The 16,972-nt window shown below is 48.2% G+C and overlaps 1 protein-coding gene across 1 annotated transcript in view; it reads left to right on the top strand.

Annotated features, from left to right (window-relative positions):
- Positions 1–3,462: 3,462 nt before the first annotated feature.
- flna (filamin A, alpha (actin binding protein 280)) overlaps positions 3,463–16,972 on the top strand; it is a 98,377-nt gene continuing 84,867 nt past the window's right edge. Inside the window, 3 exon segments of the mRNA XM_069923273.1 lie at positions 3,463–3,556; positions 4,053–4,190; positions 4,193–4,297. Of these exon segments, the coding sequence (XP_069779374.1) occupies positions 3,463–3,556; positions 4,053–4,190; positions 4,193–4,297 (337 nt within the window).

The raw sequence follows: 16,972 nt of genomic DNA, 5'->3' as shown, positions 1-16,972 counted from the left end.
GTTGGGTGAGACCAGTGAAAGATATTGCCTCTGCACCACACCACACACCAGACATGCCACTGAGTGCTCAGAGAAGGGGGCAGTCCCTGAGACCTAGTGCAGGCAGCACGTTTGAAGACACAGTGTGTGCCTGGTTTTGTGTCTCTTGGACACTCTGCACTATATAAGGCAAGGAATCTTCTAGCTGTAGAAAGCATAGTTTACAACTCTTTCCCCCCCCCCCCCCCCACCCCGGGGCTTACGAGCAGGGAGCTGATCGATCATCGCTCTAACGAGCCTCGCCTTGTGTAACAGGACGTCTCTGGAAGCAATTTCCAGGGGCCTCCAGCACCCGACGTCATTGCAGAGAGGGTCTCTGGCTGAGATGGAGGCAGGGGTCCCCTGTCTGTCCAAATGCAATAGACCACTCCTCCCATAGTCCCCATTACAGGTCAGGATGTAGACCTTCTGTAACTTCTCTCCAACCCCCCCCTCCTCCTCCTTCCCCCCCCCTCCTCCTCCTTCCCCCCCCCCCCACCCCCCCAACTGACTCATCACCTTTTCTGTACAATCCACTACTTTGGTGTTGTCAGTGAAGCTGTAGCAGCTTAATTGCTGAGGCAGTGATTCCCCACCCATAGTCACACACCCTTCTGCTTTCACAAGGCTCTGTGGACACAGTCTGTTGGTGAGGGTGCAGTCAGTTATTTATGGCCTGACAACAGAATTCTGTCCACTGCTCTCCCAGTATCTGGCACCAGGGTGCTTGATAACAGGTCTCCCTCTCCTCTGGTCCCATGCTGGGGTGGGAGGGTGGTTGCACCCCTCTTACTCCTCAGGTGCCTTTTTGCATCCCCTGCCCACAAGCCCACCTCGGACTCTGGTACGTATGGCGTAGGTCCTGTCAGGATGTGGAGTTGGGCGGAGAAGTGGAGGATGGAGTTCATCCCGGATCAGTGTGAGTTGATGCATTTTGGAAGGACGAACCAGAAGGCTGAGTACAGGTTAACGGCAGTTTACCATTTAATAGTCAATACTGCGTAAAAGTCAACCCACGCTCACCCATGGTCTCGCGCCCTGGCCGCCTGCCCTTCCGAGCTCTCCATGGCCTGAACAACAGTCGTGTGTGTGTGTAATAGTTGACCCCCTAAATTTTACTCTTATCAGTGGTCCATAAAATTTGACTCTTGCCTAATGTTGTGGAAGAACAGAGAGACCTTGGGATCCAGATCTCTAGGTCCCTCAAGGATGCTGCACAGGTTGATAGACTGTTGCCAGACTGTGTCAGAGGGAAGAGTCCTGCAGGATGTCATGAACAGGAAGAGCAATGCCCCAAGTAGCGATTACAACATGGCTGGTGTTCTCAAAAGGCCAGAAATTGTTGGATTGCGACAGGATTAATGGTCAGTTACTTAACAGTGTGGAAGAACAGTGGGACCTTGGGGTCCAAATCCAAACTTCCCTAGAGCTAGATAAAATAGGGGAGAAGATACCTGAACATATACTATATAAGTGGGATGAAAAATTGGTGCAACATAGGAATTCACCAGTACTGCACCATCTGCTCAACATTTGGAAGAAGATTCATGTAGAAAGGAATAAAATAAATTATCAACTATCAAAATTAATATTGACACAATATTTCACAATAAATAACCAGAGAATGGGAGAGAAAAGGGATCAAAAGAATAGAAAATTGTTTTTCGGGAAATAAATTATTATCTTTTGAACAAATGAAGGACAAATATACCACCAACTGAAAACCTACTTGAAGGATAAATTGGGAAGCAATCTGAGGTTACCAGAAGGAAGCAATTTTGAATATGTGATTACAGACACAATGATAATTAAAAGATTTGTAACAAACATGTACATCAAACTGCAAGAAAAGGAGAACGAGGAAACAAACTGTAAACCTAAACAAAATGAGAACAAGATCTAAACATAAAGAAAGAATGAAACATGGGAGAAGCTATGCTCCGGAACTATGAGAAATACAATAAACACGAGGTTACGTATGATACAATATAACTGGATACACAGGCTATACATTACACCTCAAAAGTTAACTAAATGGGACCCAACAGTATCAGACAGATGCTTTCGCTGTAAAAAGGAAATGGGAACAACAATTCATGCAATTTGGACATGTGAGAAAGTGGAAAAGTTTTGGGAAGATCTAAATCAGGTGTTAAATAAAATCACAAAAAGCAACATACCAAAAAACCCAGCGATATTTCTTCTAAGTAATATAAGAAATAAAGAATTTGGACTCGATTTGGATGGAGCACAAAAAAGATTTGTTATGATAGCCCTAGCTTTAGCAAAAAAAAGTATTATGTCAACCTGGAAATTAGAAGATAGCCTGAGAATACAACAATGGTATATAGAAATGAATAAATGTATTCTATTAGAAAAAATAACATAATTTAAGAAATAACATCACAATATTTGAACAAATATGGGAGCCATACATGAAATACAATAGAGAAATCCTACCATGGACTTCCACCACCTAAAATGACAGGACAACATTAAACATTGTTTAACGGGTTTAATGTATCTTATAGATTGAACTTTGAATAAATGGGAAAGGGGGGTGAGGGAGGGAGAGGGGAAAAAGGGGAGAAAATGACACTGTATATTCAAGAGAAAAATGTCTGTATGTATTTTGGTCAGTATGGTTTATAGTGTGAAAAATTTAAAAAAAAAAGGTTGCCATGCAGGTTGATAGGATAGTTAAGGTCTATGGGACGCTGGGTTTCATTAGTTGAGGGATTGAGTTCAAGAGTCGTGAGGTCATGTTGCAACTCTACAAATCTCTGGTGAGACCCCACTTGGAGGATTGTGTTCAGTTCTGGTCACCTCATTACAGGAAGGATGGAAGCTCTGGAGAGGGGCAGAGGAGATTTTTGTCAGAGTATGAACACAACGTATACTTGCAAACAGATAAAGAAATGTTTGTCGTTGAGGAGTCTGATGGTGGATGGGGAGCAGCTGTTCCTGAACCTGGTCGTGCGAGTCTTATGGCCCCTAGACCTCTTTCCGGATGGCAGCATCGAGAACAGAGTGTGTGCTGGGCGGTGTGGATCCCTGATGGTCGCTGCTGCTCTCCAACATCAGCATCCCCTGTCGATGTTCTCGATGGTGGGGGAAGAATTTCCTGTGATGTTCCTGGTCTGCGTCCACTCCCTTTTGCAGGGCTTTACGATCAGGGGGTATTGGTGTCCCCATACCAGACCCTGATACTGCCGGACAACAATTTCCACCCCACCTCTGTAGAAATTTGCCAGGTTTTCCAATGTCGTACCAAACTCCTGAGGAAGTAGAGGGGCTGACAGACTTTCTTCACAATGTCATTGGTGTGTTGGGTCCAGGAAAGATCCTCTGAGATAGCGACTCCCAAAAACCAGGATTGGGGGAAACAAGACCTATGAGGTAAGGTTAGCAGAGCTGGGACTTTTCTCTCTGGAGTGTAGAAGGATGAGAGGAGACTTGATAGAGGTCAACAAGATTCTGAGAGGCAGAAACAGGGTGGACGGCCAGCGCCTGGTTTCCCAGACACCAGAGGACGTCTGTATAAAGTGAAGGGAGGGAAGATTAGGGGTGGGTTTTTTTTTACACAAGAGTTGTGGAGGTCTGGAATGCCTCGCCAGGGGTGGGGGTGGAGACTGGAACATTTAAGAGACTCTTAGATGGGCCCACAGATGGAAGAAAAATAGAGCGTTACGGGGCAGGGAGGGTGAGCACAACATGGACGGCCGAAGGGCCTGTACTGTGAGGTAATATTCCATGTAGTTCTAGCCCCTCTACTCCCGGATTCTGTGCCTACAGTAAACTGGAGATTCCCTGCATCTCTTCCATTCCCAACCCACTTGTCCTCATCCCTCGCTCCATAGTCAGCAAGACCTTCTCTGACATTCCCCCCAACCCCCCCCCCCCCACCCCCACCCACACTGGTTGCTTGTGTGACCCCCCCCCACCACCTCCAGGGTGATCGAATCAAACCAGCGAGTACTTTAGTGTCTGTCATGCGCTCTCTCTCCCCCAACCAATCCCACCATCTTTCACAGACAGCAAGGCCATCGTGGACGGGAACCTGAAGCTGATCCTGGGCCTGATCTGGACGCTCATTCTCCACTACTCGATCTCCATGCCCGTCTGGGACGAGGACGACGATGAGGCAAAGAAGCAGACCCCTAAGCAGCGGCTGCTGGCTGGATCCAGAACAAACTGCCTGAGATGCCCATCACCAACTTCAGCCGCGACTGGCAGTCTGGCAAGGCCCTGGGTGCCTTGGTGGACAGTTGTGCTCCAGGTGAGGGTTCCATTCCTCTGCCTCCCAACACCCACTGATCCATTCCGACCCCAGTGGCATCACCTGGTCCGGCAGAAATCGCCTGTAGCCCCGACGCCAGTCTTGGGTTACCAGCAGCCCCGCTGCATGCGCTGGCCGCAGGGTCCCCCTCGCTTGTCTGTTGCCGCCTCTTCCGCTTCTTCCTCTCCGACGGCTGGGGAGGGGGGGGTTTGATCTTCTCATCCTCTGGTGCCCTGCTCCAATCCCTCTGCTTCCCCCCACCTCCTCCCCGGAGTCTGCATTCCCTTGTGGCCGCTACCGAGAAGTGGGCACGGATACCCACCCCTCCTGCGGGATTTTGACTGAGACCCCTGTTGGCTCCCCCCTCCCCAAGGGGGCCACTCAGAGCCCATATGGAGGGACAGTCGACTGGGCGACTGGATCCCGCGGGGCGGGGTTTGCTGTATCTCCACTCCCTGCGCGGTCCACACCAGCGCCACCATCTTCGATTAGGCAAGGGGGAAATGTTACCGAAGGGGTTGCCCATTGCTGCCTTCAGTTGCAGTGTCCACACTGGATGGGTAACCCTGGCCACTGGTTTGCAGAACCATCCGCAAGCCACGGCTTCACGTGACCCAAGGGTGACCTGTTGGCTATCAGACGGAAGGAGCACCTTGCACCTGTTGCGAGCCCAGAGGACCCATAAACCCAGCAGCAATAGATATTCACCAAGACAAATGGTTACTTAAACAAAAGTTGCTTTTAATTATCTTTAAAGATGAAAATAGAAATAAACTGAACCCCCTTCTAAATCTAAGCGCGCGTGTATGTAATGTGCATGTACGTTCAGAAAAGTGTTTTGGTTCACAGTCCAATCTCACTTCTCATTCCTCCAAGTTCACTGGTTGCAGGCAATTCTTATACTGTGCACAGAATTTAACATGCAAAAAGTTCACCAGGCTTTGGTGCTTGAAAGGTAAATGGTTACCATTCAGGAAGGTTCTTGTCGGTATTCAGAGAGATTTGTTGTTTTGTGACATCCGGAACTGATGTACTTCCATCAGCCACTCTAGTGTCTTGCTGATGAAACTTTCCCCCTCGGGGTTCTCCAGATGATAACCTCTTTCTTTCAGGTCACCACAGAGTTAATTTCTGTTTCACTTATTCCAAGTGAAACATTAGGCAACCAGTCTTCTCCTCTTGCAAGAACCACAAGGCCTTTGACCAGCTGTCTTCCAAATGGGGCTCTCCACAAGCTTGCCAGCTTGTCCTGTTCTAGTCCCAGCTACTTCTGCTAGCTATTACACTGTAGAAGTGATCTGTGTGTGTGGGTCTCTCTCTCCCTCTCTCTTAGAGAGAAAAAACTTGTTTGACTCTCTCTGCTTGCAAAACCACATGACCCTCTTAGAACAACAAGTTCTCTTCCAGACAATCTGTGGCTCCAACAAGATCTTTCTTCTGTTGCCTTTTGTTAATAATCCATTAGTGAAGTCTTTTGAGCACTCTCCAAAGCTCTTGCATAAGCTGTGGAGCTGATATGTCTTGCATTAGCAGAGCTCAAGTATTTCAAATAAGATCTGATTTAAAGTGTTTGTATATGACCTACACTAACAAACCTTTCCCAATTTATTTTCCAAAAACATATCTATATACTCTGTCACACACCTCCTTTGGCTGATTAATGGCCCAGCTCCGACACCTGACCATTGGTGATGTTTTTAGTACCAATGTTGCTTGTAAATTGTAATTCCCGTCTACCACTGAATGTAATAGGAATCGTAGTGAGATCAACAGCCCAGTGCAGCCCTCAATATGGGGCTGACCCATATATTCCTTTTAAAAAAAAATGTACTAAACCCTCCCTACCCCTTAACCCTCTATTTTCCTTCCATCTGTATGTCTAAAAGTCTTGTAAATGCCCCTAGTGCTCCAGCCTCCACACCACCCCTGGTGAGGTATTCCAGGCCCACACAATTTCTCTGTAAAACTTGCCCTCTAAACTTCCCTTGCTTCACTTTGTATGGACATCCTCTGGTGTTTGCTGATCCTGCCCTGGGAAACAGGCGCTGGCTGTTCACCTTATCTACGCCTCTCAGAATCTCGATCAAGTCTCCTCTCATCCTTCTACGTTCCAAACAGAAAAGTCCCAGCTCTGCTCACCTTGCCTTGTAAAGACTTGTTTCCCAATCCCGGTCAATCTCCTCTGCCCCCTCTCTGTAGCTTCCACATCCTCCTTGTAATAAAGTGATCAGAACCAAACACAATCCTCCAAGTGGGGTCTCACCAGAGATTTGTAGAATTCCAACATGCCCTCTCGACTCCTGAACTCCATCCCCCCCCCCCCCCCCCGACTAATGAAGCCCAGTGTCCCATACCCACTTTAACTATCCTATTGACCGGCGCGGCAACCTTGAGGGATGTGTGGATTTTCCCCAAGGCCCTTCTGTTCCTCTACACTGTTCAGTAACTGACCATTAACCCTTCTGGTTTGTCCTTCCAAAACACATCACCTCACACTGATCCAGATTGATCTGCCACTTCTCCGCCTGTCTCCACATCCTGTCTGGATCCTGATGTAACCTTCGAACACCCATAAACAGCTACACCTTTAAATTACAATATCATACACACGGCCTGAATATATTTACGTTTACATAATTTTGTGTGGTTAAAGTAAACATTCAGGAAGAAGACAAGAGAATTTGAAATTAAAATGTTTCAGATCTACATCAACATTATGTTGATTTTAATGTTAACCCTTGTTGTTATGTGAGATTTGGCCAAATAATGTATTCAAATGCATACAAGGTGGCCTGGTTGGTGTTTGGCAGCACAGTCAGTTCAGCGGTTGGCACAACCCCTCTCCAGTGTCGGTGACTGAGACCCAGGGTTTGAATCCCCACGCTGACTATTGTATGTTCTCCCCATCACCCCCCTGGTTTTCCCCTGTGGGGGCTTTCCTGCCCTTCGACACGTATCGGGGGTTGTAGGTCAATGCTTAGTGCAGGCTCGTGGGCCAGAAAGGCCTGTTACTGTCCTGTAGGTCTAAATTAAAAAAAAAATACTCCCAAATGAAAATATATATCGTTGTAAAAATGTCATAGTTGAAAGTTGCTGAAATTGATTATTTTTTGGATTATATGAATTCGAACACCAAAAAATTATGACGTTATTCGTAACTGAGCAGAAACTTTTTTTGATTTTTTTTCTCCTTTTCCTTCATTCTCAAAAAAAGTTATTGCTATCAGTTCCAAATACTAACGACTGCGGTATTGTAGTTAAAATCCCAGAACATTTGACGAAAGCAGCGACTGTAAAAACTCCAGCAGCAACAAAAACAACAGCGCTTGCTGATGGTGAAACCACGTGATCCCAAGGGTCATTGGGTCATAATGACAGCTCTGACTGGAGGTTCTAAAAGTAAATGAGCATCGAGTTTTAGCCTTGATATGTGTGAGCTGGGATGATGAAAAATGTTTATTGTTAGAATGAATGACTGGGATATTTTCATCAAAACAATTATAAATTTCTGCTGAAACCCTGCAGCAACAGTGCAGTCCACACCACCCCCCACCAATGACACCAGTGCTCGGCCCTTTCTCGGCTACTGTTTAGCGCTCCCTTCTCAGTTCAGACCATGTAGAACTTCACACACCCTTCATTCACATGCTTGCATTGCTCAATTCATCGAGTCTGAGATTTTTGATTTATTGTCTTTCCCCCCCCCCCCACCCCTTTATCTGTGGGGGACTATGTTGCATGGACTGCACCCCCATCCCCACCCGCACCCCTCCGGCAGATGCCTGAAACCTCAGATAGTTCTGAACCCTATTCAGAGTGTGCGGCGTTTAACATCCTTTTACTGTAGTGGGATCAGTGTGGGGACCAACACAGGGCTTTGGGGAGAGAGGGGCAGTGGGATCAGTGTGGGGACTGACATGGGGGTGTGGGGGAGAGAGAAGGGCGGTGGGATAAGTGTGGGGACCAACATGTGGCTTTGGGGAGAGAGGGGCAGTGGGATCAATATGGGGACCGACACAGGGCTGTGGGATCAGTGTGGGGACTGACATGTGGATGTGGGGAAAGAGTGGGACAATGGATCAGTGTGGGGACTGACACAAGGAGGTGTTGTGGACAGCGAGGAAGGTTTTCAAAGCTTGCAGAGGGATCTGGACCAACTGGAAAAATGGGTTGAAAAATGGCCATTGGAGGTTAATGCAGACAAGGGCGAGGTGTTGCATTTTGGAAGGACAAACCAAGAAAGGGCGTACAAGGTGAAAGGTCGGGCTCTGAGGAGTGCAATAGATCAGAGGGATCTGGGAATACAGAGACATAATTTCCTGAAAGTGGCATCACAGGTATCACTAAAACCCACTGGTTCTCTCAACCACACGACACAGTTCAGCCCAGTCGCATCAGATTCAACACTACTGATATCAGCAACTATGTGTGGACTTGTAACAACCAAGGATTACAGCACGTTACCTGCCGTTCCTTGTCTAATGTGGGCACAGCGCCAGTGCTATCTAATGGCCCTGATCCCTATGTAGTACACACCCTACCGTTGACTCCACCAGCATCGTCCACAGTTTGAGACCTGGAGTGGAGCAGGGTTCATCCCATGGAGAGGGAGAGGTGGTGGGCTTTATAGTACAGTGAAATGGAGGGTCCGGTCCATGTAATCTCTAGGTGCTGAAAGGGGCCAAGGGTCAGGTGGGCACTAATGGGTGGGGGGGGGGGGTGATTAGAGTCCAACCTTGATTGGCAGGTGACGCAACTTCTGACTCTGTTCCAGACGGAGAGGTCACGTGACCTTCCATGATCCCCACTCCCACCAGATTCCAGACGTAGAGGTCCACGTGACCCCACCACTACAGGGATTGGTCGCTGAGCCCCTTCGCTCCTTCTCTGTCTGTGATGGGGATCTCCCAGCGGCTGACATCCCCCCTTCGATTCTGCGCCCCAATCCTGTACTTGCACATCTGCCCGTGGCCTCGTGTACCGTCCCACCAAGACCACCTGTAAATTGGGGGAGTAGCACTCGACTTTCCGACCGGATGGCTTAGACGTCTCTGGTTCTTGCTGGGTTGTTCCCCGTTCTACCTCATTTCCCCCGTCCTCCAGCTCTCCACCTTGCCCCTTCCCTCTCCACTCACAGAGCTGCCCCCTCCCTCTGCTTGCTGGCATGTCCTCCCTCCCTTATCCACCTCCTGCCTGTAGGACCATGCTCCTCCCCCTACCACACCCCCATTTTGTGTCGGGCGCCTGCCGACATTTTGTTCATCCCTTGAAGGGCTTGAAATGTTGGTTATGTATCTTTGCTGTATAAAGAAAGACCTGCTGAGTTTCTCCAGCATGGTGTTTTCATTTCAACTGTGGGGTCTGCAGATTCTCATGTCTTACCTTTCACTGTGCTGAGTTGTCAACGGTCCATTTCCCTCTGTGGTTGTTGCCTGCCTCCCAAGTTCCTCCCAGCTTTTGTTAACTGTCTGGTACACTGTTACTGCATTTCCTCTACGAGAAGGCCTCCCCGCTGATAAGGAGACCAAAACTAACTCAGAAAAGATGTTGCCTAGATTCTCTGCACTCATTGGGAGGACAGAAGGATGAGGGGCAACCTTGTGGAGGCATTTTGAACGCAGAAAGACCTGGGCAGAGTAGATGTAATGAGGTTTCTCCACGGTGGGGGTGTCCAGGACAAGAGGGCACAACAAAGACAGCATAGTATTACAAGGAACGTGTTTCCGGCGGCTGTAAGGTGAACTCGCCATCAGCAGAAATTGCCTGAAGCGCCTCTTACAGTCGGAGTTTTCTTCTTTCTCCACCCACCCCCCCCAATTCCCTGTGGATTTTCCTCCACGACACAGCGCCCTTGGCACCCCTCGTGTCCTGGTTCTGAACCCCGGTGCCACCTTCTGGCCGGTCCGCAGCAGCCCGCGAGGGTTTCCTCGCCTCTTGAATTGCCAGCAGTCCCGCCCTGCCCGTGAGGTTCCTTCAGCCATGGAGCCCTCCTCGCTGGCCCGCCGCCACCATCCCTGCTGGTCATCTCCTCTGCTCCCCCTTCTCAGGGAGGGGGGAGGTCGGTCTCTCTGTTTTCTGGCACCCTGTGCTGGTCCCTCTGCTCCCCCAGACTCTGCAAGCCTGCTGCCAATTACAGGCACCACTGTCCTGGGCATGGACCGCCGGCACCAGGACCGAGTGGTTGGACCCTGTGGGAGAAGCCCTGTGTCTCCACTCCCTGCTCCTCATGGGTCTGCACTGGTGATAGTGTTGCCAGTACAGGAGGGGTTTCATCCCAACAAGGACCATTTTCATATTTCTGATTTACTGTCAGAGGACATCCACGACATTGCGTAGAACCTGGAAATTAGTTTCCCTGTGGATGCGGCAGAATTTCCACTTACTGGCCCTGCAAAAAAAAAATCTGTACTCAACGTACATGTGTGAACAGATAAAAAAATGTGAACAAACTGACTGTGTGACACAGAGAAGGTAAAAATCAATAAAGTGCACGTCCTTAAATGAGCCCCTGATAGAGTTTGTTGTTGAGGAGTCTGACGGTGGAGGGGGAGCAGCTGTTCCTGAACCTGGTGGGGCGAGACCTGTTGTCCTTAGATCTCTTTCCTGACGGCAGCAGCGAGAACCAAGAGTTTGCTGGGCAGTGCGGATCCCTGGATGATCGCTGATGTTCTCCGACAGCAGCGTTCCCCCATAGATGTTCCCGATGGTAGGGGAGGGTTTTGCCTGTGATGTTCCTGGACTACGTTCACTACCCTTTTGCAGGGTTTATGGTCGGGGAGGTGGGAGGGGGGTGGTATTGGTGTCCCCACACCAGCCGGTCAGCACACGTTCCGCCGCACCTCTAGAAATTTGCCAGGGTCGTACCGAACCTCTGGAAACTCCTGAGGAAGTCGAGGTGCTGACGGGCTCTCTTCACGATGTCATTGGTGTGTTGGGCCAAGGAAAGATCCTTTAAGATGGTGACACCCAAGAATTTAAATTTGCTCCCCTTTCTTCACCTCTGATGCCCCCAATTCCCTTCCTGAAGTCAACAATCAGCTCATTGGTGTTGGTGACGATGAGCGTGAGTTTGTTGTTGGTGTCCCATCCATCCGAGTTTTCAATCTCCCTCCTGTAGGCCGACTCATCCCCTTCCTTTATACAACCCACTACCGTAGAGCAGGGGGGCTAAGAACACAGCCCTGTGGTGGTCCAGTACTGATGGAGATTGGGGAGGAGAAATTCTTACTGATCCTCACTGACTGTGGTCTGGAGGTGAGGAAATCCACACTCCAGTTACACAGTGGGCATTAACCCCCAGGTCTTGCTGATCAGTTTTAAGGGGATGGTGTTAAATGCTGAACTGTGGTCGATAAAGGGCATCCTGATGTATGAGTCTTTGCTGTCCAGATTTTCCAGGGCTTTGTGTAGATGCCATCTGCTATCACTCTAAGGTTGCCTGGCACTCCTCCCTGTGTGACGTATGGCCAGGATCTGGCTGCGATGAGTCAATGTGGCACACCCTGGTGGTTTCCTCTGCCATGCCAGTACTCACAGCCATGTGGCACAGTCAACCTGCTGATTCTGCAGTGGCCAGCCAGGCCTCTGCACTGCGGTAAACCCAGGCTACTGGAAACACTTGCAGTTTGTTCCGGGACCAGAGGTTCTGGCACCTTCCTCATGGTAACAGCGCAGGACCTCAAACCTTCTCTGGGCACAGGAGCTCTCCCACCTGCTGAACGTTTCCAGCCGTTGTTTACGATTTGTACTAACTCCAGTTCCCAGCACTTGAACCATGGCCTAATTAAGTTTGAATGTGTGTGTGTGTCTGTGTGCATGTTTATAAATGTGTGTCTGTGTGTGTTGGTGGGGTTGTGAGGGTGTCTGTGTAAGTGTATGTATGTGTGTGTGTCTGTGAGTGTGTGTGTCTGTGAGTGTGTGCGTCTGTGAGTGTGTGCGTCTGTGTGCCACGATAGGTCACTCATTACGTGAACTCCAAGAAACTTGGGGCTCTCCACTGCACAGTGGTTGACGTGTAGAGGAGGGTGGTTGTTCCTGGTCCTGACGTTCACGATCATCTCCTTCGTCCTGTCCATGTTGAGACCCAGGTGGTTACTCTCGCCCTGCACTACGAGATTTTCCACCTCTTCTCATTGTTGTTGATGAGGCCGCCGACCGCTGTGGGATCTACAAATTATAACTCTGTTGAAGCTGGATTGGTTGTCGCAACTGTGGGTTAATGGTGAACAGGAGCTGGCCGAGCGCACGGCCCTGAGGTTCACCAGCGTGATGGTGTTCAATGTTCTGCTATTGACCCTGACAGACCGCAGTCCTTCCGTTAGGAAGTCCAGGATCCAGTGACAGAGTCACAGCGAGGACATCTTCTCCACCAACCTCTGGAGAATTATCACATTAAATGCTAAGTTAAACGTATGAAGCATTGTTCTCCAGGTGGGCCAGGGCAGAGTGAGGGGTCAAGGCTCTGTGGACCGGTTTCTTCTACTGGCGAATTGAAACATTTGCAGTGCTAAATATTTCAGTAGTGAAGACAGATCTGAAGTGCTCCTGAAGTAATTTTAGGGTTGAGCAAGTGCGGAGAACTTGGGTTGTCGATAGTAAGACACGAAAGCCTGCAGACTCTGCGGTTGAAGTAAAAACCCAATGTTGGAGGAACTCAGCAGGCCCTTTATGGACCATCTATTTCAGTGGATAAGGGGACCTTCAGATAAGACAAGACCCCAATTTCAGTCTGAATTTCATGGCTTTAGCTCATATTAGTGGTATAAGGCGGCTCCCGAACATACTGGTACACCAGTGGGTGTGGCTGGTAGGTGGGTGAGCATCGTCACAAAGCGATTCTCGGTTTGGTCTGTAGCTAGCTTCTGTCTTTTTCTATATTTTTATTAACATCAAAAATATGGATACATGTTAAAGTTCAAGAAGGTACGTTACACTTAAATCAATTTAGTTCCCCATGTTTTAATCAATCAAATTATATTGTTATTATAAAATAAAATCTAAACCCCTGACTAAGAATGAAGTTGTTTGGGCAAAAAAGAAAAGGAAGACCGAATTCTTCTCAGAGTGATAAATTACCTCATTAGTCGACAGTTCTACCTTCGTAACAAATCAAAGATTATAAAAGTAACTAAAAAAGGGTCCCCATGGTGTTAGAAGATTTACATTCACATCGGAAATCGAGCATCGAATCTTCTCCAAGTTCGTGTCGTCACATAGCCATTGATTAGGCTGGGTAACATCCCTCCGTTTGAGCCACACCACCCACTAGCCACCAGATAAATAAAAGCTCATGCATACAAATCAGATGCTGTTGACATTATGCCTCTCTCTCCAGCAATACCAAATAAAGCAGTTAAGAGATTAGGTTTAAAATTAACTAGTATTTCGATCCAATATTTCTCATGAGTCCAGAACATACGAGTTAGTGAATCATCCACATTTATCACGACGAGATAGTTTGATTTTGGATGTGTGAGCCCTATGGACTTCATTGAATTGTAGGAAAGAGTGATAGGCACATAAAGAAGAGGGATTAACCCATTTGAAAACTACATTCCAAGTTTCTTCAGGAATTGAAAGCTGTTGGTCCTGTTTCCATGCTTTTAAAATTTTATCCAATGGAGCCTTTCTTATTCCCAACAACACGTCATAAATAACAAGTGCACTCCAAGGAACTTGATCCTCTTGACAACCTCACTGGTCGAGCTGTTAATGGTCAATGAAGCTTGATCTTACACCCCTCACCCCACCCCAGTCCCTCCTGAAGTCGATAAGTGTCTCTTTTGTTTGATTAACGTTCCGATGCAGGCTGTCGGTTCTGCCCCAGTCCGTTAGCGACCGCACCTCGTCTCTTCACGCTGACCCCGCCCCCCCCCCATTCTTATGGATTTGGTCCACTGCTGCCGTGTCGCCCGCATGATGGATGACGTGGTTCGAGCCGTGCATGGCCATGGGTCAGAAGAGTGAACATCCATCGGTGGCACCCCTTCCCCCCCACCACCCCGGCTCATTTTTAGTTGACAGCACCCTCCCCACCAAATTCTCGAGCACTGGAATATAGTCACCTCTCAGCTTCCAATGACCCTCCCCTACCTCCAAAATTAGAGCCTGTAATTGAGATAGTAAAAAAAATCTCTCATCTGTAGAAACCAAAAACTTTTGTTCTTAACTGAAGGTTGTTCAAAAGAAGAAAGACTCCCCTGGACAAATAACACATTTAACGGCCCAATCTACACCATTCTCTAAATCATCTCAACCATGGGCTAACTTTTATCTTACCCAATTTAAATATTTTAATTGGATTGTTATCATGAAGCTACTGGTAAGTATGAAGAAATTTTTAAGTCTCATGGTCACTGGATGGTGATTTTCTTTGGGACTCTGGGCTCTTTCAAACTACTGTGTAAAATGGGGTTCACCAGGCAACTAGCACCCCAGTTATGCGGCAGTCCAACCCGGGCAACCACGTTGGAATCCGACCGGGTCCATGACCGACCTCCAAGGGAGTCGGGGAGCCCAGTTCCACATACCCAGGTTGTGTCCACGGGTGATTTGAACGGGAAAATGGCCAGCCCCCGGTTACCTGGAAACTCCTGGGTGAAGTGTTGGCGATTTAATGGGTCGATTCCCCTGCAGGCTAAAAGATGCTTTGCCCCAGTAATCGTACCCAGGAGGGCGACCCAGGTGCTACTGACAACAAAGCCACCTCACCAGATTCAGACAGACCTGTACATTGAAGGGTGTAAACAGTGCGACCCCGGATGTGCTTGACGAACTCTTCACCTTAGACGATGAAGCCAGAGAGGGAGAACGGGGAGGGAATAAAAAAAAAGCAACCCAGAGACCTCTGTCACGGCCATCTGACTGGAGAGAGTTTTATTCTGTCAGTAAAGCGAGTCTTGGCTGCAGGCTTCTGATAATGCTGGACAAGAGTTTTTATCATAAGGTTGACTTCCTGAAAGTTAATTGGGGTTTTCGATAGGCAACTTCAGGCTAATTTCAGATTTGCTGGATCATGTCGGAAGTTGGAGGAACATTAAATTAACTTTTCTTGAATTCAGCTCGTTTAATCACATCACGAGGCTGACACATCGTGCCAGTTCGAATGTCTTGCTGCCGATTTTCGTCTGATGGTTCTCGGAGTCAGTGTCCGACGAGAGTTGGCTGGCACTGGCAGATTCAATTTTCCACCTCCTGCCCCCGGTTACCCAGTCGCAAATGGCCTGGTGAAACTGTTCACCGCGCCCGCGAAAAATGAGTTTTTCAACCACGTGTCGCTGGTTTTGTCGCCTTGAAGTCTGTTATCAATCAGCTGGGTGTCGTTCGGGGCTCTGTGGTGGCCAAGAAAGTCCCCTCCATGACATGTCTAAATGCCCTCCGTACCATTTTCTCTGACTTCACCAGCACATCTTCTACCAAACAATAAATGCTGTGGTTAAGTACACTCACTGTGAGCTATTGCCCGAAGAACTTGTGGATCAACGTGCATTCAATCTACCTTGGGGGGGTTTTCAACCATTTTCTTTCCACTCGCCTTCCACCTTAAGCAATCCCTACGCCAGAGGTGCTCTGTGATTAGTGTGGGATAAAGGTGAGTGGGATGGGAAGGTTTGAAAACCGCTGTTTTAATCATCCCTTGTTGATTCGTTATGTGCACAGTTTCAGAACTCCAAAGGAAATGGGACAATGACAATATTTCAGTAACAATTAGATTCCCGACCTTCCCTTCCCACTCACATCTCATCTTAAGCAATCCCTCACTAATCACAGAGCACTAAAAGGCCAGGGATTACTTAAAGTGGGATGTGAGTGGGAAGAAAAAGGTTGAGAGCTACTGATCTAGATCCAGGTAATGCACATCATCGCTATACGTGAGCGGCTTCTATAGTCTGTCTGCATCTATCCTAACAAAGCGTGCCCAGGCCTAGGGCAACATTTGTACTGAGTGCATGCTTGGACTGACCAAAACAGCTTGCTTCAGAATCAGAATCAGGATTTATTGTCATAAAATTTGGTGTTTTTGCGGCAGTATCACAGGGCAAACATTCATATTATAACCACTGTACTACATTATTGTTAAAATAAAAGTTCACGAAGATTGAGGCCGTGTCTGGGGTTCATTGTCCGTTCAGGAACCCGATGGCAGAGGGGAAGACGCTGTCCTTGTGCTGCTGAGTGCTTGTCTTCAGGCTCCTGGACCTTTTCCCCAATGATAGCAGAATGAAGAGGGCCTACCCTGGGGGGTGTGCGGTCTTTGCTTTTTTTTTTGATGCTGCCTCATGTCAATGTCCTCTATGGAGTGAAGTTTGGTGCCCGTGATGTCGCAGGCTGGGTTCACAGCCCACTGGAGATTATTCTTGTCCTGAGAGTTGGCGCCTCCCTACCAGGCAGTGACGCAACTGGCCGGAATCCTCTCCAAGGTCCACCTGTAGAGAGTCTCACACCAAATCTCCTCAGACACCACACAGAGTAGAGCCGCTGGTGGGCCTTCTTCGTGATCGCCTTGATGTGGAGGCTCCAGGACAGATCCTTGGAGATGTCGACCCCCCAGGAATCTGAAGGCTTACCGGACAATGTTCTCATAGACTTAAAATATGACTGAAAAGCAGGTTGTATCTAAAGAATGGTATGTGATAGAAAGATTTTAAGGTGATTTTCATGATCAGCAGCGAAATA

Source organism: Narcine bancroftii, chromosome 3 (assembly GCF_036971445.1).
Source record: "Narcine bancroftii isolate sNarBan1 chromosome 3, sNarBan1.hap1, whole genome shotgun sequence".
Lineage (NCBI taxonomy): Eukaryota > Metazoa > Chordata > Chondrichthyes > Torpediniformes > Narcinidae > Narcine > Narcine bancroftii.
This window is presented reverse-complemented; position numbering and strand designations above follow the sequence as displayed.